Source organism: Protopterus annectens, chromosome 7.part1 (genome assembly GCF_019279795.1).
Source record: "Protopterus annectens isolate FY-2018-M chromosome 7.part1, PAN1.0, whole genome shotgun sequence".
NCBI lineage: Eukaryota > Metazoa > Chordata > Ceratodontiformes > Protopteridae > Protopterus > Protopterus annectens.
In genome coordinates this window covers 343,391,310-343,416,621 of record NC_056740.1, presented here as the reverse complement: position 1 = coordinate 343,416,621, position 25,312 = coordinate 343,391,310, and the positions used below count along the sequence as shown (strand labels likewise).

General features: G+C 41.9%; 1 protein-coding gene across 1 annotated transcript in view; it reads left to right on the top strand.

Moving 5' to 3' along the window:
• DNAH12 (dynein axonemal heavy chain 12) overlaps positions 1-25,312 on the top strand; it is a 4,520,724-nt gene that overhangs the window by 2,699,975 nt on the left and 1,795,437 nt on the right. Inside the window, exon 35 of the mRNA XM_044078497.1 lies at positions 4,798-4,936. Within this exon, the coding sequence (XP_043934432.1) occupies positions 4,798-4,936 (139 nt within the window). The remainder of the gene's footprint in view (positions 1-4,797; positions 4,937-25,312) is intronic.

Here is a 25,312-nt window from a genome sequence, read left to right as displayed (position 1 = left end):
ACATATGTTGCCGCTCTCAGATGCACACACACTTTGTGTGTACTGCTTGAGTCCATTACACCTAAGGGAAGATTGGTCCATTTGTCCCATATTTAATCTGCGAGCTTCAACAGAATGTAAAAATAAGTTAATATTAAAAGGTCTCCTCTATTCCTCTTTTGGAGAAGCCATATCCCAGTCTCCAAAGTCGAAGCCTTCCACCTCATAAAATCTTCCTCAGTCTCCTCCCAGAAAAGAAGTGCTAAACATCTGGTATCAATCCAAGTTGAATCAGACAAAGTCATTGGATCAGACAGAACCTATTTTATATTTTTTTATATATTTGCATTCCATGTTCAGTGTTTTTTTGGGTCAATGTTGTGGTGGCTGCATATTTTTGATATTTAGCACTATAGTGTTTGTTGAAACAGATTGTGCTTGTTTTGAACTGTTTCAGTTTTGGTCTCTTGTAGGTATGGACAGAGTCTTGGGGGTTTAAATGTATGATATATGTAAGTACAGTATCCCTCTTGGGATATTCGCAGGTTAAGCATCATATACCTGTGGGTGGATCTTCTGAAAGAGGACTGTGAAATTTATAGAAAGTTTGGTAGTAGAACACTGCAAGAATGTAAATATAAGTTAATTTTAGAAGGTCTCCTACCTTCTGTGACAAGTAGAAGCAGGACAGAGATGAATGGAGGAAAAAGAATGCTGGAAAAAACTTGAGCCAGGAGCTCCAATAGGCCCCCTTCCCTCAAGTTATGTAGATGTTTCCTCAATAAAATATGTTCAGGCACCAACACACATCTCAGACTTTTCCATCTAGATTTTCACAGATAGAAGCAGGTATAATTTTGTTGCCTTTCTGAGGAGGTGATACAGCAGCTTCTTTTTGGAGTAAGTACTTAGAGTCACTTTCTTCATCTACATTTTTTGAGGTCATCAAGGCTGGTAAGGAGCCTTTCTGCACTTATGGATTAGGACTGGATAATGATAGCCATGGTCAAGGCCCAAACTGAGCTGGATATCCCCCCTGCACCTGGAGCCGTGTAAGAAAGACCCCCTTTCACCACATTAGTAATGCATGCTAACCCTAATCCTGCTCTGTCTCTGTAGTCTACGTCTTCTGGGTCTTGTTTGGAAATGATAATATACAACAGGCTGACATTATAAGAAAAGTACATGAAATTTTAGTTTTCTAATGACCAACAACTTTAATTTTCCTGTTTGCAAAGAGGAAAACATTATTTTAAAACTGTCAGGCTGTCAGTTTTAAAGAACACTTGGCTAGCAGTCTGAACATTTGACCATTATATAGCCAATTGTAACAAGATGGATTTAGGAATCTCAAGATTTTTTAATTATTATAAAGATGTCACTTCATTTTAGTTGGATATTCATAATTGTTTAAGAAGTAATAAAAACGTTATTTATTTTGCATCAGATGTTCTGGATGTAATAGTTCTTGTCTTGGAACTTGTAGTGTTAAAAATAAAGACCTGCTGGTCTTTCTGCTATCTGAAGAAGACACACAGTCAATATGTTATAAAGAATTCAGTCTGAACTTACAAAACTCAGTAATGAGCACATAGTACAATCTTTGATAAACTAGCTGTACCAACTTATCACATATCACAGGATGTGCAACTCTGACCACTTGAATGTATTATAAAATTACTATTTAAGTAATGATGGGATTTGAAAACATTTCCACTACAGTAACTATAGAACCCTCTAGTGGCTATTGTTAGTGAAGAAAGCCATCAAGTTAACTAAAAATGCTATTGGGGGGATCTGAAGTTAGATAATAAGTATTGACAAGTTAGAAAGGCAGCAGCTCTTGCAATCAATGAAGTGAAGGTTTAGATGTGGAAACAGTTTGGAAAAGCTATAGATAGTGACTTTTGGTTTCATATAATAGATGCTTGTATGCTAGCTAGTGTCTTGGGGGGGGGGCAAGAAATTGCACAGACTATGCTTTGCGTGAATGTAGAAGTGCTGACTACAATTTGGGACATGCTTAGGAAGTGAAAGGATGGCTTTGAGGAACTTCTAAATCCAGTGGACATGCCCTCATTTAAGAAAGAAGTGCCAGAGACAATTGGTGGAACTGGATCCATTTCTGTAGTTGACGTCACTGTAGTGATTAAACAGTTCTTTTATTTTTTTTTTAAAGGCTTTGAGAAGAAATGAGATATAGGTGGGGCTTCATGCTTAGTCAACTTTATCAGTGCTGCACAAAAGTGAGAATAGTAGCTTTGGCTTAGAAGAGTTTTTTTTTCATCACTGATCAGTCTGATTTTCAGAAATGCAATACAGGATAATATGTTCCATGTATAGAAGGATCATGCTGCTCAGCCTTTCTTAGAAAGCCAATAAAAGAGACTTCATCTGATAGTAAAGCATCTGATTCAGCAGGAGCAATGTAGATTTTGTTTTGGTTATGGAACACTAAGTCAACTTTTTGTCCTTGCACAGATACTGGTGTTATTGTAAAATGTGCTGGTACTTGCATTATGCGAATCTGGAAAATCCATATGATTATGTATTGTAGCATGTCTTGTGAAACAGGATCCAGGAGCTGCTAATACTGCATATCTTTGGGTCAGTGTATTTGAGGAGCATAAGTTGTGTCCTCATTCTCTACATTAGGTTGAAAGCATGGAAGGTAGATGCAGGGTTCCGTCAAGAAAATGTCTGGTCGTCCTTTCTGTCCATGCTTTTTATGGTAAGTATATCAAGGTGTGTTCAAGATCTGGTTCAGTTTGGGAACCTGAAGTTTGCATATTTTTTGTTTGCAGATGGTGTTACCATCTTTTGCCAAGTGATCAGTCTCCAGTGTGTGCTGGAGTGGTTCCCTACTTAGTGTGAAGTACTTGGGAGGAAAGTCAGCATTTTCAAATGAGAGGTTATGGTTCTGTCATGGAAAAGGGTGTTTTAGTCTCTGCAAGTGATGGAGAGCAGCTATCTCAAGAGGAAGAATTATCTAAATGGCTCCCAATAAAACAAAGGATAGACCTTTTGAGTTCACAGCTTCTCAAACTGCTAAATAACCAAACAGCTTCTCCCTTAGCAGCTAACCTAATAAGCCAATCTCCTTCTTCAGTCTCAGAAATTAGAGCCCCTCAGCACCCACAAAGTAGGTCACCACTTCTTCATACTAGGCTCCAAACATTGGAAATCTAGTCCTTCCCCATTTAAAAAAAGACTTCATCTTACCCAAAATTCTGGCTACAGCTAAAGGCCCATCTCCAGAAATCTAGTCAAATGCCAGTGCCACTTATTCAGCCTCATCACCTAATTTCTTATTCAGCCTCATCACCTAATTTCTTATTCATCTCCCACTCACTTTTAACTAAACTATACCCAAATCACTTGATACTGTCTTTATTCTGATGTTATTGTCTCTGTTTTCATTTAAGTATATTGTTTTGTATAAGCTGTACATTTTTGGTCCTGTTACACCTTGAATACCATTGTGATCACATTGACTTGCTTTGCCTTTATTGTACATTTTTGTATATAATTGTTTTGTATACTCCATACTGTCTTCTTTTGGTTACAGCTCAAAAGTCATTGTACTTGCTGTTGTTGGGTCCTACTTGTGAATTTCTTTGTGGGCTGGGACCTGAAATTGATCATTTGTGATCAGTGCTCTAACCTGGTTAATAAACCTAAACAAATAAATAAAGTAAAGACAGAGGAGATAATGAGATTGCTTGTCTATGCTTAAGTGCAGTTACAGTAGGTTAGTTATGGTTGGGATGGGTGCAGCTTTGCAGGCATTTTAATGCGCTGTTGGAGTAAAGTGAGAATTGAATCATAGGATGAATTTGTCACTTTACTGATCAGTCTGTGTTCCCATACTTACCTATGGTCAGGAATTTTGAGTAGCAACAAAAGTACAGAATTGCAGATTGAAGTTGTAGATATAGATTTCTATTCAGGGTAGCTCTGCTTGCTGTCTGTGGTAGAATGAGTAGTTTGGCAGTCTGTGAACATCTCAGAATAAAACCACTGTTTTTATGGGTTGAATGGAGTCAGATAAGGTGCTTTTACACTTACTAAAGATGTCTCCTGAGCATCTTTCAAAGAAGGTGTACTAGGCACAATCCACTCGGATGAGACCCTACAGCAGTCTCAGGACACACATGAAGGATTCTGTTTCTCAAGTTGCACAAAAATACCTGACTCTCCTACAGGATGAAGTGGTGAGAACTGTTGGGATAACGAAGTCTGGTCTACTCTGCTCAGCTTGCTGTTACCATGACCCTTACCAAGACAAGTGATTTAGAAAATGGATGGATGCAGGGACAGATCATTTGCCATTTAGCCTACTGGTATTATATCAATCATGAATTATCAAGGGCTATGCCATTTACAGACCAACTCCCTCAAAATCCAGATTTCATCATTCAATCAGTGAAGAATAGAGAGGATAGGTTAGAAGCTCAGCAATTAGAGTAAGTGCATACATTTCAGTTTTTCACTATTGCTAGAGAGGAATATTTTTAAAGTGATGTTACTGAATCACTGTGTAATGCTTGTCCACTGCAGGTGCTTCTTCATTCTTGTCAAATGACTTATTAATGGTCTTTATAGTCAAAACCAATTTTTCCTTAAGTAAATGTGCCTCCTTGAGGAGGGCTGGAGATCTTACTGCAGTATAACACCTTCCATTGTTTTGTTGTCACTTGTATGTAGTCTGCCAGATGTATTCCTTATTTTTGAAAGAAAAGGCACAAGAGATTGTCTGTCACCTTGGCTGATTGTATTCTGTTTCTTTTTTGCATAATTTTCATGAATGTTAAAAAGGCCATTGCTGTTTGTGGGGCCAACTGGTACTGGAAAGTCTGTGTACGTGAAAGACAAACTAATGAATAACTTGGATAAAGAATGCTACCTTCCCTCCTTTATCAACTTTTCAGCTCGAACCAGTGCAAACCAGAGTCAGGTAGGTAATTTTTGTTGATGTAAACACATTGTTTTTTAGGTAGTGTTACTGCTATGCTACAGTTTTTTCTTTTCTTTTTTATTGTCATAAATGTACATCATTCACTTTAATATCAGACAGGACTGGTAGGTCTGTTGTATCGTTTTGAACAAGGGGATTATCAGTAGCACTAGATAATGCTTTACTGAGTTAGACTCTCAGTCATCTTTGAGAGTAGTATTAGACTGTTTAAATTAAAATATTCTTATTTTCCACAACCCTAATGAGTATCATGCCCGATGATAAAGGCAGGATGAAAATGGCAAGAAGACTTGTTCAAAAGTAAAACTCGTTAGACTCATGCACTTGTTTTGGAATGTGTTGCACTATTAAATACAGAGTGGATGGCTAATATACACATTATGTGAATGTGTATGTGTGTGTGAGAGAGAGAGAGAGAGAGAGAGACTGGGTTTGTTTGTGTGTACATGAATATCTGAATGTGTGTGCGTGTGTGTGTGTGTGTGTGTGTGTGTGTATGTGTTTGTATATATGTATGCATAAATGTGTGTGGGTGGTTGCCTCACCTCTAACCTTGACTTGACTACCAAGCAAAAGACTCTAATACTGAGGGGGGACTAGAAACAAAGGCCTTTTAAATATTACTCTAAAGCACATAAAAAGTTAATTGTTAATAAAACAATGACATTTTTTTCTGTACTGTAAAAGTTAAGAAAAATAATTGTAAAAAAAAGTCAGCATTTCAAACTGAGAAAAAAGTGATTTAACTTCCATCCTCTTGTTACTCTTTATAGGCTAAACCCTTAAATTGACTTCATTGTTTTTAATATTATTGGAATTAAATATATTCTTTATTACCTTATCCAGTCACAAATTTTGTGGAATAAAACCTCACCTCATCTCCCTCTCAAATTTTCATATAGCCACATAAACACATTATTGATTTCTTAATGTCTATTTCTTGCACATTTATAACAATTTTTTAACAGATACTGTCATTAATCTCTGATGCTTCTTTAAATGTAATTTGCTGTATATGCATTGTTTCTTTTTTGTTGTTGCTAGTCGTCTTGCTAGTGCTTGAAAAGGGTCTTGTACCAGCCCACTCAACTGGTCAACAAACAATAAATTAATAAAATACTATTCAGTGGCATTATACAAACACACAGCCTAAAATGTCTTCTTCCTTACCCCTTCTGTAAAACATTTTCTTTCTTCCATAAAGTTTTGTCACCTTCCCCTTAACAGTAGTCTTCTTATGTACAAGCCACCAGAAAAAAAGCTTACCACTGAGCCTTTTTCTAAACCCTTGCTATTCTGACTTGTAACATTTGCTGTTTCACATTTGCAAAAGTAAAAAAATATCTAGCACATGCTTTTTTCTTTTACAAGATCAACCTCCTGTGTTAAGCTTCCACATTTTTATGTTATTAACAGCTACATATAAAAGGGTGTTTGCCATCTCATTCCTTCACATGTCTAAAGTTGTCAGGGGTTATCTGTCTCTCTGTAGCTGATCATCAATAACATATTTTTCTCTGTTGGAATCATGTCTGCTATAGCATGTAAGTGCAAAGAAGTACAATATAGTATCAGATTGATAAGCAAACATCCTCCTTTTCTTATTATACACTATACCTCACCTTATGAAATTTAACCTTCTGCTCCACAGTAGTGAGAAAATTGCTCCTTGTACCTTGAATATTTAGTATTTCCAAAAAAACAAACTTTTTTCATATATTGCTTACTAATTCTTGTTACTCCTTACTACACTTTTTCCTTTATAGCATGTCTGAAAAATCTTCTTGTTTTAAAAGTGTGTAGCTTGTTCTCACAAGCTATCAAATTCTGATGCCCATGACAAATGCATTTATTGTCTGGGCCCTTCACATGCGGACACAGCCTGCTCCATTTGTGAAGCCTTTCACCAGTGAGCCATCGTAGAAAGGAAGGGCAAGCTTATTTTAACAGGACTTCTCTGCAGGAGAAAGTGCTTTTAGTTCCTCTAATCCAGGGTTGTCAAAGTCATTTACACCAGCTGGCCACATTTCATCAGAGTATACAATACACAGGCCAGATAATTATGAGCAGATATAGACCACTTATTAAGAGAGAATAAAAATAATAATACTAAGAAGAAGAAGAAAGGTGGGTTTAGTCTACACTTGTGTTCCTGTGTAATCTACAAACAAACAAATAAAATCAAGCTATTATTTACCTTAATTCCTGGTGCTACTGCTCCCAGAAACTTGGCATCTCTTGGACTGCACAAGTGCATCAATGTTTGGCACTAAGGATTGAGCAGTGGTTACCTTCAGTGTTGAGTTGAGATGTTCATCACTAAGTTGAGACCTGAGTCAGGACAGTTCATCACAGAAAAGAGATATTCACAGACATAGGTACTCCCGAACATTGACATAATCTTTGAGGCCAAACATTTAATTCAGGGATATGTTGGCCCAATATACTAATAAAATGTGCCAATATCAACACTTAAAAACTTATCCTTCAACACAGAATTACACTGGAACTCAGTTAGTTCTAACTAAAACTGTTCTGGTACCTCATCAGCACTATCGGAGAAAGGGTTGCAGTAAATAGAAAAATCATCCACGGTGGTGGTGCTGCGGTAGCGTTGTCAGCTCGCAGTAAGACGCTGTCCAGTTGAATTCTCAGCTAGAGCGTCTTCTGCGTGGAGACATGCATGAATGGGCGTACCTTCGTTGAAGGTTGTGCGTCAGAGCTGGTAACTCGGCACGTAAAAATCAACTACCAATCATTAGTGGACCGGAGTTCCGCTGTGGCAACCCCTAACCAGGAAAAGCCGAAACACACAACATATTCGAATGTTTAAAGTCTGCAAATCTTTCTCCAAACTCGCTGACTAACTTGTAATTCTTGTTGCAGTACTTTTAGGTGTTGATATCACCATGAATCTCAGGTGCATCTTGCAGGGTCTTCAGAGTTGCAAAGTGTGTAGTATTACTTGCTGCAAGTTGGTGTTGAAAAAGTTTAAGCTTCATCTCAAAGGCACTATTATAGTCATATATATCTATCACCAATTTATTGCAACCTTGCAGCCTTGTATTCAGGTAATGCAACTGTTCCCATCATATCTAGCATGAAAGATAGATCTCAAATTCATTCATTGTCTTTCAATTCCTGCACATCCCTTCCTTTGTCATGCATAAACCTCTGTATTTCACTTCTTAATTCATAAAAGCGCTTCTGCACAACTCCTCGGCTTAACCAATGAACATCAGTGTGATATATCAGACCATGAGTGTGAATTTCCTCCAAAAAGCTGTTGAACTGTCTGTGGTTCAGGCCTCGCATGCGTATGAAGTCCACTGTCTTAATAACATCCATGACATTATCCATCTTTAACATTTTGCTACAAAGCACTTCTCTGTGAATTATGCAATGAACACTGAATTTGAATGTCTGAGTTCATAGCTAGTAGTTTTTAATTTCTTTGTTGCCACGCCATCTTCTCTAGCAACTATTTGAGATGGTCCATCTATAGCAAGACTCACAGTTTTTGTCCAGTCTACACCTATTTTATCTAGTGCACCTGCCAAACTCACAAATATCCCATTGTTGTTCCCTTCACTGGTACCAGTTCCACAAATTCTTCAGTTACCTGCATATTTTCACCTACACCACATATATAAACTGTATGTTTTGCTGTGTCACCGACATCTGTACTTTCATCAATTGTTACAGAAAATGTTACAAATTTAGCAACTTTTTATTTGAGATGACTGTTAAGATTTTCTGATAATTCATTACTTCTATCTGGAACTGTATTTCTTGAAAGGCTTATATTTGCAAATGCTTGATGTTCTTCAGGGCAAATATCTTCCATGGCCGGCAACATACAATGTTAAGTTGTCTATCTCACCTTCATTCTTGCTGGTTGGGCTCGGAGCCGATCCTCGGCTCCGACTCGGCCATCTTCAAAAGCTCAAGAGCTGCTTACTGGCTTGAGGCCCCCCCCTATATCCCATGATGCCTGGTGCTAGATACCCAGATCTCGTTTGCCGCTTCTGCTACGAGGTTGCGTTTACTGGCTCAGGTCATATTTTTCTATTTTATTGTTAAGCTGTTATAAAAGTTTTTGATTATAGTTTGTGTTTTTCAAGTTATTATAGTAGTTATAGTCATCTAGTTCTAGTTTTGTCTCCCATCCATCCCTTTCAAACTCGTTTTTTATTAGAGAGTTTCCCCCCCTCCCCCTCCTTCCTTTTCGTCAAGGTAGCCAGTTTTAGTTAGAAGCTAATCCTTGTTATTTGACTTTTAGATAATAGTTTTGTAGAATATATAGCTATAGTGTGTGTGTAGGTGTTATTAGAAATAGTTGTACATACTAGCTTTATTTACTATTTTCTTTTAAATATATAACTATAGCAAGTGTGTGTTGTTAGGATGTGGTAGGTTGTGTAGAGTGTGGGTGTTTTTTGATTACCTACTACCCTACTCTTGTTTTTCTCTTTCCTTTCACAGGAATGTCTAAAGATACGAAAGTATCTGGATTCAAGAAGTGTGACTCATGCTGTCAGAAGATGTGTCTGACAGATGGTCACACTTTTTGTGTCTATTGTTTGGGCGCTCTACACCTGCAGGACTCTTGTTCTGTGTGCCACGCCTTCAGTCCAAGAGTCCTGCAGGAGCGTAGGAATAAGCTAATCCTCAGGGGTTTGCTAAAACTGGAAGGGTCACCGGCTAAGGCTCAGCCAGTTAAACCCTCCAAGCCAACAAAGCCGTCAGCTCCCAGTTCGGAGCCGTCGTCAGGTGTGGCGTCTGCTTCGACTTCGGTTGCGGCTGGAACCAAAGTCCCTGTCTCCCAGTCGGCTCCGACTCTGGTGTCGGAACCATCAGGGAGCCAAAAACGCTCTAGGTCTCCATCCCTAGAGTCAATACACTCGGCTCCAGGGTCTCCCTTGCTGCAGTCAGAGCGAAGTCACCGATCCCACTCTTCGCGGTCTTCCAGACTATCAGACCACGATGTGAAGAGAGTGGTGAGCAGGCTTCTAAAATTGCAGGCCCTGGCTAAAATGTTATCCAGCCCCCCTCATCAGGGTTTGGCTCTGCCCATCTCTGTAGTAGTTCCTCCTTTGACTCACCCTTTGAGTTCAGAGCTGGAGCTTGTTGGGGTTCGGATCGTGGAACCATCGGCACCGATACCTACCCTTTTGGTTACGTCATCGGCTCCGATCACTTCCATGGTGCCGTCCTTGGAGGGATCTGGGCACCGGGACTCCCTCGTCGGCTCCTAGGGGGCGAGTGGCATCGGACCCTTGTCCGACCCCGTTCTCCCTCTCGGAGCTTCAGCGCAGGTGAGTTTGGCTCCTACATCAGCTTTGGAGCCGTCTCTCTTGGTGCCGGGTGGGATTCCGGTCTCTTCGGAGCCAGAGCCCTCTTCGCTATCGGGAAGAGGCGCCTTCGAAGTCATGAGGAGTGTGCTGGCCTTGGAGTCAGCCCCACAATCAACCTCTTTGGCTCCTCCCCCCACAGTGCCTGCGTCTGCCTCTGCCCCTCCTTTAGACCCCAAGCGTGGAGAACAAGCACTCCAGGGCACTCCATTGGGTGTATCCTCTTCTTCCGAGGCCTCCCCTGATCATTCAGAGGAGCCTACTTGGAAGAGAAAATGCAAGAGGAAGCATATTGACTCCCCTGAGTCTGTCACTTCAGATACCGACTTAGAGGATTCGGAAGGGTCCCCGAGATCCCCCTCTGAAGATCTCTCCTTCTCAGACATCCTTGAGATGCTTAGGCAGAGGGGGGACTGGACTACCCTTAACCCTTCCGAGGATGAGTCGGTATACCTGGATGCGTTTGGTTCCCGACCTTCCACCTCCTGGGTGTCTCCGCCTTTCGATCCACTGATGTCTGTGGTGGCTCGAAAGACATGGTCAGCCCCAGACACAGTGGAACCAATCCCCAGAAGGCCCACGAAATTTATCACTGTGCCACAGGACAAGCAGTTTCTGACAAAGGGTGTTCCCATTGATGCCATGGTGGTAGCAGCGGTCACAAAAAAGGAGTTGGCTGAAACTTCTTTGTCTGTTCATCCCCCTAATAAGGAATCTAGGATGATGGCCAGATATGGGAAGCAGATGTTTGCCTCGGTGACCTTCGCCATGAGATCGCTGAACTACTTGTGCCACTTTACATGCCTTCAAGGGGATCTCATTAAAGAGCTAGGAGATACCCTTCAAGATCCATCAGCTGCGGGGGCCCAGGCTAAGGTTGCCTCCCAGCTGGCGACTCTTAATTCGGTAGTAAACTCCTCCATGCGGCTCATTTCTTATGCAGCCGATTACGCGAGTAGGGCTGCAGGCACAGGCATGGCCTTAAGAAGGCATGCTTGGATGCGGTTATGTAACTTTGTGGAATCCTTCAGGGTGTCTTTCACCAATACCCCCTTTGATGGTTCCGCTCTTTTTGGACCACAGGTGAAGGATACCCTTACCAGGTGTGAGCAGGAAGGCAAGACTCTCTCTGCTGTGGGAGTCCATTTTTCCACTCCTAGACCGTATCCCAAAGGTCAAAAAAGAGTGGGAAGATGTGGTTCCTGAAACCCCAGGGAGTCATGCCTGACACACGTGGTGAATTCCCCTCCAGGGGCAGAGGAGGGAACAACAATAGATACCGCCCTCGGAGCAGAGGGGGTCCACAAAATCAGGGCAACAGAGAATCCTTCTCTGACAAGCCCTTCCAGCATCCCTGAGGTGTTGCCCGGCTGTCCACCTTCAGAGGCAGTCGGGGGAAGATTATCGCTGTACCCAAAAGCCTGGCAAAGCCTAACAAAAGACAAATGGGTACTGTCTATCCTATCCAAAAGCTACAGAATCCCCTTCTTTTGCACCCCCTACATTCCAAACAAATCCCTTCCAGATGTTCCACCCAATCTAAGGGATCAAGCAGTTCAAGAAATATCAAAACTGCTAAGAAAAAGAGCCATCCAGCCAGTCCCAGCAGACTAGCAAGGATCCGGAATTTACTCAAGGTTCTTTTTGGTACCGAAAAAGACAGGGGACTGGAGACCCATTCTGGATCTCAGCAGACTAAACAGGTCTGTTCAAAGAACGAAGTTCTGGATGGTCACGCTTCAGTCCATTTTACCCTTTCTGGGTCAGGACAATTGGATGTACTCCATAGATCTTCAGGATGCGTACTACCATATCAAGATGGACAGGCGCTCCAGAAGATTCCTCCGCTTCCGGCTGGGAGCCAGTCATTATCAGTTCAGAGCTCTGCCCTTTGGTCTCACCACAGCTGCCAGGGTGTTCACCAAATGTTTGGCAGTAGTTACCGCTCACCTGAGACGGCAAGGATTCCAGGTGTTTCCATATCTAGACGACTGGCTCCTCACTGCTACCACCAGGCATCACCTGCTGCGAGCCAGAGAATACATCATTCGAACTTGCGCCAGACTAGGTATCACAATAAATTTCGAAAAGTCTGCATTGCTGCCTCGTCAATCTATTACTTTTATAGGCGCAAACTTAAATACAAAGGACATGTCAACAATACTTCCATTAGACAGAGTGTTAGACATTCGCCGACATGTGCAGGTCTTATTAGGATGCAAAAAAATTCAGGCCAGATTCGTCCTAAAAACCTTAGGTCTCATGGCAGCGGCTATCATTACTAGTCCCCCTTGCTCGCTTTCATATGAAGATTCCTCAGTGGATGCTCTTCACCCAATGGTCCTTTCAGCAACTTCCAATGTCTCACATGATAATGATCACACAGACATGCAAAAACCAACTTGCTTGGTGGATGGTTTCCCCATCAGTACCCCAGGGCAGACCATTTGTTCTTTCTCCTCCAGTGGCTACGGTGATCATGGATGCCTCCCTGATCGGGTGGGGGCATTTTCAGGGCAGAACAGTCCAAGGTACCTGGCAGCCTCACGAGTACCATCTGCATATCAATGTCTTGGAGATGAGGGCCGTGCTTTTGGCGTTGCAAGCTCTTCAGAACTCTCTTCCCACTGGGACCATTGCAATTCAGACAGACAATATGTCGGTAGTGTGGTACATCAACAAGCAGGGCAGAACCAGGTCCTACCCCTTATGTCGAGAAGTACTCAGACTCTGGCAGTGGGCGATATCTTCCCAACGGTTTCTGACAGCAGCACATATCCCTGGGAAGTCCAACATTATAGTGGACAGGCTGAGCAGAGCAATTCTCATGCCTCACGAGTGGTCTCTCAATCAGACAGTGGCGGACAAAATCTTCCGCAAATGGGGTCAACCTTGCTGCGACCTTTTTGTCACCCCCTTCAACAGCAAGTGCAACAATTTCTTTTCTCTCCTCCCTCTTCCCGGACACTTCCCCAGAGATGCTCTAGTTCACGATTGGCCTCAGGGACTTCTTTATGCCTTCCCTCCTTTTCCCTTGATTCCCAAATTAATACAGAAAACTACCGCATTGGGATGCAAGATGATCCTCATTGCCCCTTACTGGCCTCGACAAATTTGGTTTCCGTTCCTGCATCATCACCTTCTGGATCCGCCCTGGACTCTGGACCCAGTTCCAGATCTTCTGATCCATCAGTCGGGCGGGCTGCACCAATCCCTTCAGTCTCTCCAGCTCACTGCTTGGTTGCTCCACTTCCGACCTTAGCCAGGCTTCCGAACATTTCCCACTCGGTGCGTGAAATCATCTTATCATCGCATAAGTCTACCACTAGAAAGACTTATGCTAGTAAGTGGAAACGTTTTTCTTCCTGGGCAGAGGCTAAAAGTATAGACCCTTTTTCAGCCCCATATACACAACATTTTGAAATTCCTTGCAGAACTTTTCCATGCTGGGTCCTCTTCCGCTACAGTTAGGGTTCAGTTAGCTGCAATTTCAAATTTTCACATTGGCCTTTCAGAAAACAATATCATGTCTCATAAGCTCTGCAAAGCCTTTCTCAAAGGAACCACTCTGCTCAGGCCCCCAGTGAGAGATCCTCCACCACCGTGGGATCTAAATTTGATTTTAGCTTCTCTAATTTTGCCCCCCTTCGAACCTGTAGCTTCTTGTTCCTTGAAGTTTTTGTCTTGGAAAACCCTTTTTCTGGTAGCTATTACTTCAGCCAGAAGAGTTTCGGAACTACAGGCTCTTTCCATCCGTCCCCCATACCTGGTGTTCCACAAAGACAGGGTTGCTCTTAGGACTAATCCGTCCTTCCTTCCTAAGGTCCCTTCAGAGAGTAACTTGAATGAGTCCATAGACCTTCCTGTATTTTTCCCTAACCACTCCAACAGGGCCAAATATAAGTTGCATCAGTTAGATGTTCACAGGCAGTTACGTTTTTATTTGCATAGAATCAATCAGATCAACGTTTCCTGTCTTATGCAGTAGGTAAACAAGGTCTTCCGGTCTCCAAAGTATCTTTATCCAGGTGGTTGACTTCTCTCATCACATTCATATATCAACTGAGGAATAAAGAATTGCCAGTTAAACCGAAAGGTCATTCCACCAGAGCTTTAGCTACTTCAGTGACCTTTCAGGCTAGGTTGCCCATTGAATCTATTTGTGCTGCAGCTACATGGGCCAACCCACATGCTTTCATTGCACATTACAATTTGGATTTGGCTTCCAGGAACAGAGCTGATTTTGGTTCCACTGTTCTGAAGAGTCTTTTCCGATGAGCCACCCAGGATTTTAGGTGCTAGGGACGCTGTCCCAACCAGCAAGAATGAAGGCGAGATAGACAACTTAACATAAAGAAGTTATGTACCTACCATAACGTTCCATGTTAGTTATCTTCTTCTCGCCTTCTTTCTTGCTTCCCACCCTCCATCCCCCTATCCTAGTGGATGGACCGAGAAGAGTTCTTCTTGATTCTTCACTGGCTGAGTCTTCTCTGGCTATTCCTTTCTGACTGGTAGTCTCTCCAGTAGGATTTTTGCATTCTAGGATAGGATTCCTTTATTGTTATGTCTGCAGTTAGACTTACCAAATGAGATCTTGGGTAGCTAGCGCCAGGCATAATGGGATATAGGGGGGCTTGAGCCAGTAAGCAGCTCTCGAGCTTTTGAAGATGGCCGAGTCGGAGCCGAGGCTCGGCTCCGAGCCCAACCAAGAAAGAAGGCGAGAAGAAGACAACTAACATGGAACGTTATGGTAGGTACATAACTTCTTTTTTCTTTATAAAGTCCCCCTCTGAAAAAAGGCTTTCATGACACAGCTGTTTCCTGTGCAGTCCTATAACTTACCCAAACTATAGCATCACTGGCTTGATGAACACATTCAAGCACTAACTGCTGCTTTTTCAGTGACTGTTCTAACTCCCTAATGTTTTCTTTACCCCAACTTTCCACTATATTCATCATACTTTGAAGCATGAATACTTATGTAATGCCTGCAAATTCCTTCTCCTCAGCTATATTTTGCTTACAAATCAAACAAGTTAGTTTTCTATTCACTTCAGCAAAAAAGTATGAGATTTTCCACTTTTCCTGCACCTTACAATGTTCTTCATTAACTGTTCTTTCCTTTGAAAACATGATGTATGTTTGTATTCAATATATTTAACTATTGCTGCATAACAGCTACCCAAAGCAATAACCAAAACCTGCTGCAATTCAGTCAAAAGCACAGGACTGGCCACTACAACAACTCACCGGCTTATTTTTTAAGTAGGGCATGCATGCTTTGAAAACACTGATTTGCTACATTTACTGTCTGTCATAGGCCTTTTGATCCCTCCCCCTTTCAACTTTATTCATGTGGAGTCAATGCAACCTTATTACTTCAATCAGATAACACAGCTCCTACGCTACTACTTTAATATGCTTAGAGAAAGGCATACTTAGAAGCAGTACTCCCAACATGTTTCCAAATCCCTGGATACTGCATATAATGTAATGTAATTGTAATGTGTACAATCCTGCCAGAAATAATTGGGGGCACTGACTTTGATTCAAATTTTAGCTGTCTCCCTCTTAATCCCTACTAAAACATGTGCCTTTCAGAAAAAAAGTGGTGAATTATTTATTTACTTATTTATTTAACATTTGTTTACTGGGAAAGTTCAACTGGGACAGAGACCATTTTCAGAGGAGGCCCGGGTAGAAAAGCTCCAGACGCACGTTAAAAATAATTAGAGTTAGATACTTCTTTTACTTAAAAAAATGTACATTGTCAATGTTTTGAGTTAATAGTTCTAATATTTTAAAAGTGCTATGCTTACATTGTTTTGGAAATTCAGGAAAATCATGGCCATACCTCTTACAGTGTACGATATGTAACACTACTCATAATACTTGAGCACAGTAATACGAACTGTGTTATATTATAGTAAGTGTCACTGTAAACATGTAAAAATGTCATGTTTGAGGTAAATGACAGCACAGCTTCTTGGCACATTTTTCTATCGAGATAGGTTTATTTTAATGATGCAATAGGATGGAAATTCGGAACAGGTGTAAACTTTAAAAAAAAAACTAGTTGTAAACTAATCTGGCAAAAGAACTATGATACTGAATAAGTTAGAAGTGCGGTGTGTTGAACATTAAACTGATATCTGAGTTCCAGAGCTGGTTGATGGCTGGTTTCACTTCTAAAGTTCCCTAAGTAGCTGTCTAACATTTTGTATAGCGCCAGTCTCTTCCTAAAGTGAAAACAACAATCATGATTACTAGATTAGTTACGATTAGTAGGTTAGTTAGCTGAATTGATAGCATCATGCAGTGAAGGAAGTGGACACATTTAAAATCAGAATAGCCATATAGCCCTGTGTTTCACTTGCTTCCTCTGTTTTTGCAGAACTAGTACCATCTGGGTCTATTTAGAGTTAACTTGCCTCTCTTTCTGAATATTTTAGTGTTGCTGTTGTTGTTACATGCTACACTTTATCTTGGTGAAAAAAATGTGCCTTATAGTGCACTCACTGATGGCTGATGGAAATTCAGTAAAATATGCCAGCAGATCTACAAAATTCTGGTGCACTTCATAACGCAGCTCATGCTCTCTGTAAAACTCCTGCATACTGGATCTGGGCACTACAAGTTGAATTGTTAAACCCACAAGTGTTAATTTAACTATAACTTCAACAAGGATTGCTGTTGCCTCAGAGCAGTCTGAATCTTGGGGCCAAGCTGTGGGCACCAACTCTGAGAGAATGGGTTCAGATCTGAGATCCTCATAACCATTCCTTCCTCTCAGGGCTTTGGCACTAGATAGTTCAACTCCAGTATTGGCCTTAGGTCCTAGCTGTGCACTATCTCAGGTTGAACAACCCCCCCCCCAGGGCTTCATTATATGGCTTGGCTCTCAAGGCCAGTTTCTGGCTCAGTGTTTGAGGCTTTCAGGAAAATACTATACCATTCTGGAGTGAATATTTTTCTTCAAGATAGGATCCACCCTCCTCAAAGGATCTCCCACGGTATGGACCATAATGTCCTTGTCATTTAGGGACAGCCAGTGCCCATGAATCTCACACCAGAGCCAGTCAAGCAGATCACATCACCTTCCAGTCCTTACCAGAATATCCACTAAGGAGGTACATGGAAAGCATACATTTAAAAGGAAGCACCTGGATTCTCCTTAAGAAACTGTCACTATAGATCCCCCCCCCCCCCCCCCGAGGATGAGTCATTTGGACAGGTCCTCAAACTACTTAAACAGAAAGGGGGAAGGTCTTCCCAAATTACTTTCTCCAAAAGAGTCAGTATTCAGTGAGGATTTTTGCTCTGACCCATCTGCATCATGGGTGGTCCTTTCCATAGGTGAAATGATTGACTTGATCTCCACACGAGTTTGGATGGAACTGGACATAGCAAAACCTGATCCAAAAAAAACAAACATATTTCTATTTGCCCCAAAAGACTGTCCCCATTGGAGCAATGGCCTGGCCATAGATTCTGTGGTGGTGGTAGTGGCCATCAAAAAAGAACTGGCAGAAGAAAGTTCCTCCAAATGGAGAGTCTTGTGCACTGGACATATTTGGGAAGTGGGTCTCTGCCTCATCCACCTTGGTGAGAGCTGTAAATTACCTGGCACGTGTTATGCATTTTCAAAGAGATTTGACCAAAAAAATCTCAAATATCTCCCAGCAATTAAATCTGTGGATCAAAGGAAATCCATTGAAACTCAGTTGGCCACCCTTCAGTCCTTTTCCAATATCTCTATGCATCTTATATCCAGTGCTATGGAGGGCACATCTAAAGCAGCACTTACAGGCATATCTATTAGGCGACATCCCTGGATTAGGCTCTGGGACTTTGTGGAACACTTCAGGATGTCCTTTTTGAATGTCTCCTATGATGTGTCAACACGTTTTGGTCCCAAGGTTAAAGATACTATATCCCGGAGGAAAAAAGAGGACAAATCCCTTTCTGCCATAGGGATCAAAATTTCCACCCCCAAAAGGACCTCAAAAGTGAGGCAAGATAATTTGGTTCTGCAAGTTACAGGGATTCTCACCTGACATGTCTTGTGACAACCCCCCCCCCATGGTGGGGGGGGGCTGTTGAAATGGACGTCACCCGAGGGGTGGAGGTGGTCCACAGAAGCAAGGCTTCAGACATCCTCTCTCTGAGAAGTCTTTTCAATGCTCCTGAATACTTGCCTGACTGCTGCATTCTGGTGGCAGCTGGAGGCCACTTATCCCTGTATCCAACAACATGGACGTCTATCACTCAAGACAGATGAGTGCAGAGGATGATAATAACAAGAGGCTATTTCTTCCCCTTTCATACTATATCTTCAGCCCCCAAAATACTTCCCAACATCTTAGTCTCTCGTAGGAAAGTGGCAACTTCAGAAATAAAGAAGCTTCTAAACAATTGAGATCTGACCAGAAAAAAGAAGATGCAGAATTTACTCAGGATTCTTTTTAGTGGCAAAGAAAACTGGGGACTTCAGAACAATTTTGTATCTAAGTTGCCTAAACATGTTTGAAAAAAAAAACAGAGTTCCAAATGGTCATAGTACAGTCTATTCTATCTTTTCTGAGGGAGAGCAATTGGATGTACTTGGCAGAACTTCAGGATGCGTACTACCACATAAATCTGGACAGACAGTCTTTGCAGTATCTTTACTTCTGGCTAGGAGCCAGTCATTTTCAGTTCAGAGCTCTGCCCTTTGATCTCATCAAAGCCCTCCATGTGTTTACCAAGGGTATGGCAGTAGTTGCAGCTCATCTCTGACTACAAGGGTTCTACATGTTCACTTACTTAGATGACTGGTTTGTTACTGCCCCTACCCAGGATCTAGTCATCAAGACCAGGGACTCCTTGCTCCACCTCTGTTCAGACCTGGAGATCACAAACAATCTGATGAAATACAAACTTTGCCCAACACAATCCTTAAGGGTTCATAGGAGCCCAGTTGGACACAAGACTTCAGATTACAAGGCTTCACCAGACAAAAATTTCAACTGTTTGCCATTAGGCCTTGCAAATTCTGTCCTTTCATCCCCCACCAGCAAGAGTGATTCTCTGTCTCTTAGGGTCCATGACAGCCTCCTTTACTTTTATTCCTCTAGCCAGGCACTGCATGTGAGTTCATCAGTGGATTCTTACAGTCCAGTGGTGAATAAGACAACAACCAATATCTAGCCAAGTAATCCTAACAGAAATCGGCAGATAACACATCTGGTGGTGGTTGGAGTTACCACATGTCTTTCAAGGATTACTTTTCATCATTCCATCCCTCCAGGCCAAATTGAACATAGAGACTTCCCACTTAGGGTGGGGTGGGCATTACATGGGAAGACAGTCCAAGGCACATGGTCACAGTCAGACTTCACATCAACATGTTGGAGATGAGAGTGGTCCTGCTAGCACTGTAGGCTTTTCAGGACACTCTTCCCATAGATATGATGTCCAGTCAGATAGACAACGTGGTAGTTGTCTGGTACATCAGCAAATAGCAAAATCCTCATGAGTGGTCCCTCAATCCAGCAGTCATGCAGCAAAACTACTCAGCTATTGGGGCCAACTTTGCTGGGATCTCTTTGTGTCTCCCTTCAACAACAAGTGCAGCAAGTTCTTTGCTCTGATCTGTCAAGAGGGGGAGTCACCAAGGGATGCTGTGTCTCACAAATTCAGAACTTCTTTATGTATTTCCTCCCATTCCTCTGATCTCAGAATTTTAACAAAAGGCACTGACGAGAATGATTAAAGTCATCCTCATAGACTCTTAATGGCCTCAGCAGGTATGTTTTTCCTTCCTCTGGTCTCATCTAGTACACTTTTCCTGGGTGCTGAGCTCAGTACCAGATCTACTGTCTTACCCTTTAGGGTTGCCTCACATGATCATTCATTCCGTCAAACTGATCGCATGGGTTGTCCAGTTACAATGATGGCTAGTCAAGCTAGGTTTTCATCCATGGTTGCTCATATTTTAACTTCCACCTAGAAACCTTCTACATTTAAAGTTTACAAATGTAAATGGAAAAGATTCACCATCTGCACAGTTGAGAACTGTTTTCATCCCTTTTCATCTCCCCTCACAGTGATCCTGTGATTCTTGGCAGACGGAGCTAGCTATTCCACTATCAAAGTACAAACAGCAGCCATATCATCTTTGTACATTGGTGAGAATCACACATTCATCGCATCCTTAAGACTATCTAAAGGCTTTCTTAGAGGAATTTTTTGGTTACAACCTCCTGTAAGAACTCCAGTTCCTCCTTGGGATATAACCATTCTACTCCATGCCCTAACTAGTCCTCCTTTTGAGCCTGTTGCCAAGACTGATTTAAAATTCCCATTATGGAAAACAAATGCTGTTTTGGGGTGCTGTTACTTCTGCAAGGAGAATTTCTGAGCGCCGTGCCTTATCTTCTATACCACCATATCAGTTTTTTCACAAAGAGTTAGTCTGAGAACCAGTCTTTCCTTTCTTCGAAAGTTGGCTTCCAAATCCACTATCAACCAATCCATAAAGCTCCCTGTATTTTTCCCAAAATTTTCAAACAAAGATGGATACACATTGCACTTACTAGATGTTCACTGTCAATTAGTTCTATTTACATTGGGCAGACTTGTCAGAAAAAAATGATCAGTTATTTTAAGGTTACTCTGTCCTGCTGGTTGTCAGAGTGCATCTCCTATGTTTACAAGCAGATGGGGTTGTCCCTACCTTTTCTTCCAAAGGGCCATTGTACTAGATTGGTTACTTCATCAACAGCATTGTTTTCCAGAGTACCCCTTGATGACATTTTTGCAGCTGCCTCTTAGTTCAGTGTTCACATATTCATTTCTCATTATAAATTGGACCTAAAATCCAGATCAAAAGCCTCTTTTGGCTCAGCTGTGCTCCACATATCCTTCTATGAGACAGCCCAAGTGTTATTGTAGTTGGGCACTCTGTCTCTTATATTGAGGAATGGCCAGAAAAGACAACATGAGGTCCAAAAGTTATATACTCACCATAACAATAGAGCTGTGTTATCTATTTCTGTCCTTCAACTCCCCCCATCTTCCCCCTTCCATTAGTATGACAGGACTTGATCTTCTTACACTGATTATTTTTTTCTTTGACTGACCTAGCTTTTGCTCCTTGAAGCTCCTTGTCAAGACTTCTTTTTTTTTATGCACACTCCCAGAGGCAGTTTATCTTCATTAAACTGTGTCTTCTTCCTCTGGTCCATAGTTGTTTCAGAATTCTGTAGCATTCATTTGTCTTACCTGAAGTTTCTTTTTCGATAGTTTCTTTCTTTAGCACTCTCATTCTTGGAGTCAGTCTGCTCCATTCTGCCTTTACTATGCTCAGGCATCACTCATCTCCCCTAACCCCAAGTCCCACCCATCCCCATTTGCTCTAGATTTATACTCTAACCCCTGATTTGCCCCTCCCATTCGACACCACCTCTTCCTCCTCACTCCTTCCAATCAACACTCACATTTTCTACAGCTCTGCCTCTACTTCTCAAACTATTTACTCCAGCCAATCAAAAACACTTTCTAAGCTACAACCACACTCCTCTGCTCTCCTTGTACCTCCCACAATACTTCACCCCTCATTGTAAACAACAAGTACTATATCTCCACTTCCCTAATCCATTCTCTCCCCTTCCAGTGCCTCCTTACTGACTTTTCATCCATGCAGCTAGTCACCTCTCTTCCCTAACTAACATATCTTTACCTTCCTTCAGTCTTTTTCCTCTCCCTCCTGAAGTATGCTTCGCATCTATATCTTGTCTCCTCTCCTTAGAATACTCTCCCACCTCTCATCCTAACACATTGTTTTAGCTCCTATAAACTTACCTCCCACTCTTACTCATCCCCTAAGACACCTAGAAACTTCCAACACTATCCCCATAACACCATATCTATGTAACCCAATTTAACCCATTCCTATACAAGATCAAACTAAGGCTAAGCTTAAATAATACATCTACAGCTCACACACATTATTGCACATCACCAAATGTTTGTTCTTATCAGGAGTTATTCACCCCAAACCCGGCCCCCTCTCAGAACACCACTCACACTACCACACCCCTGCATCACCCAAAAAACATCTACCAAATGCTTAATCATTAACTTGTTGAATATCCACAGCCTTCCCAAAAAATAAAGTGAATTCATGGCTGAACAACCCATTACTCACCCAACTTAATAACTCTCACAGAAACATGGCTTAAACACACATCTCTGATGATGTACTACATCCCCCAGGTTATAATACCTTCTGCTCAGACAGGGCCCACAAAAATGAGTAAGTGTAGCTATAATTTATTCAGACAAACTTAACTTATCCCTCTATACATTCCTCTCCCAAACTTTCACCCTGCTGAACTAGTAATAGTAGACTGCAAACTAAACAATCACAAAAAGCTAGCAGTTGCTGTTTTATATATCTCCACAGGTAATAACATCCCCATTCTAGAACATATCCTCTCCTGGATCACTCATACATTTCATATGAAACAATAATCCTGAGTGAAGTCAACATTGATTGGCAGACATTGACCACTGACACTCCCTAACTCAAGCCTTAATCTCCACAGCTTCACACAATTTATTTCTACTCCTACCCATTACAGCAAGCAAACCAACTCCAAGTCTGTCTTAGATTGAATCCTGGTATCCAATCCAAACCTGTACTACAACCCTAAACCTCTGTCTGATGCTTTAAGTGACCACCTTCCTATATGCATTCAAATGTGCTCCACTCAACAAACTAGACTTCATAAATTCAAAGAGTGCCAAAGTCTCACAAATTTCAACCCTGATGAATTCAATAATATACTGTTTTCCATTAACTGGTCATTTCTCTGTAACCTACCACTTGATGATGCTGTAAACAAATTCAACAGCATTTTTCTTGACATTCTGAACTCTCTTGCTCCCCTTGGAAAAATCAGAATGAAATCCCTCTTCACACCTTGGCTTTCTCAGGCTACACACTCTCTTATGCACAAGAGTGATAATGCTTAGAAAAACTGCTTAAAATCTAAATCCCCTATCCACCTCCAAATCTAGAAATAACTTCCAAACCTCACAAAAAAATGTGTCAATCATCATCATAATTTTCTTTTGGCTGTTCCTGTTAGGGGTCGCCACAGCAGATCACCTGTTTCCATTTCTTCCTGTCCTCTGCATCTTGCTCTGTCACACCAACCACCTGCATGTCCTCTCTCACCACATCCATAAACCTTATCTTATGCCTTCCTCTTTTCCTGTTACTTGGCAGCTTCACCTTTAGCATCTTTTTCCCAATATACTCTGCATCCCTTCTCAGCACATGTCCAGACCAATGTAATCTTGCCTCTCTGACTTTGTCTCCAAACCTTCCAACCTGGGATGGCCCTCTAATATACTTATTCCTAATACTGTCCATCCTCGTCACACCCACTGCGAATCTTAACATCTTCAACTCTGCCACGTCAAGCTCTGACTCCTGCCTTTTTGTCAGTGCCACTGTCTCCAGCCCATATAACATAGCTGGTCTCACTACCCTCTTGTACACCTTCCCTATCACTCTTACAGATACTCGTCTGTCACAAATCACTCCTGACACTCTTCTCCACCCACTCCATCCTGCCTGTACTCTCTTCTTCACCTCTCTTCCACACTCACCGTTACTCTAAACTATTGACCCCAAGTATTTAAACTCATCCACCTTTGCCACCTCTACTCCATGCATCCTCACCATTCCTCTATCCTCCCTCTCATTCACACACTTGTATTCTGTCTTAGTCCTGCTGACCTTCATTCCTTTTCTCTCTAGAGTATATCTCCATCTCTCCAGGGTCTCCTCCACCTGTTCCCTACTCTGACTACAGATCACAATGTCATCTGCAAACATCATAGTCCACGAGGACTCCTGTCTGATCTCGTCTGTCAACCTGTCCATCACCATTGCAAATAAGAAAGGGCTCAAAGCTGATCCTTGATGTAACCCCACCTCCACCTTAAACACACCCGTCACTCCCACCGCAGACCTCACCGCTGTCACACTACCCTCGTACATATCCTGTACCACTCTTACATACTTCTCTGACACTCCTGACTTCCTCATACAATACCACAACTCCTCTCTAGGCACCCTGTCATATGCTTTCTCTTAGTCTACAAAAACACAATGCAACTCCATCTGGCATTCTCTGTACTTCTCCATCAACACTGTCAGAACAAACATCGCATCTGTAGTGCTCTTTCCCGGCATGAAACCATACTGCTGATCACTAATCATCACGTCCCTTCTTAACCTTGCTTCCACTACTCTTTCCCATAACTTCATGCTGTGACTGATCAATTTAATCCCTCTGTAGTTACTACAGCTCTGCATATCACCCTTATTCGTAAAAATTGGTACCAAAACACTTTTTTTCCATTCCTCAGGCATCCTCTCACTTTCCAAGATTTCATTAAACAATCTGGTTAAAACCTCCACTGCCATTTCACCTAAACACTTCCATGCTTCCACAGGTATGTCATCTGGGCCAACAGCCTTTCTATTCTTCATTCTCTTCATAGATATCCTTATTTCCTCCTTGCTAATCCATTGTACTTCATGATTCAATATCCCTACATCATCCAACCTTCTCTCCCTCTCATTCTCTTCATTCATCAACCCCTCAAAGTACTCTTTCCATCTCCTCAACACACTCTCCTCGCTTGTGAGTATGTTTCCCTCATTATCCTTTATCACCTTTACCTGCTGCACATCTTTCCTAGCTTGGTCCCTCTGTCTAGCCAATCGGTACAGGTCCTTTTCTCCCTCCTTAGTGTCAAACCTTTCATACAACTCTTCATATGCCTTATCTTTAGCCTTCACCACCTCTCTCTTTGCCATGCACCTCATCTCCTTATACTCCTGTCTACTTTCTTCATCTCTCTGATAATCCCACTTCTTCTTTGCCAACCTCTTTCTCTGTATACTCTCCTGTACTTCCTCATTCCACCACCATGT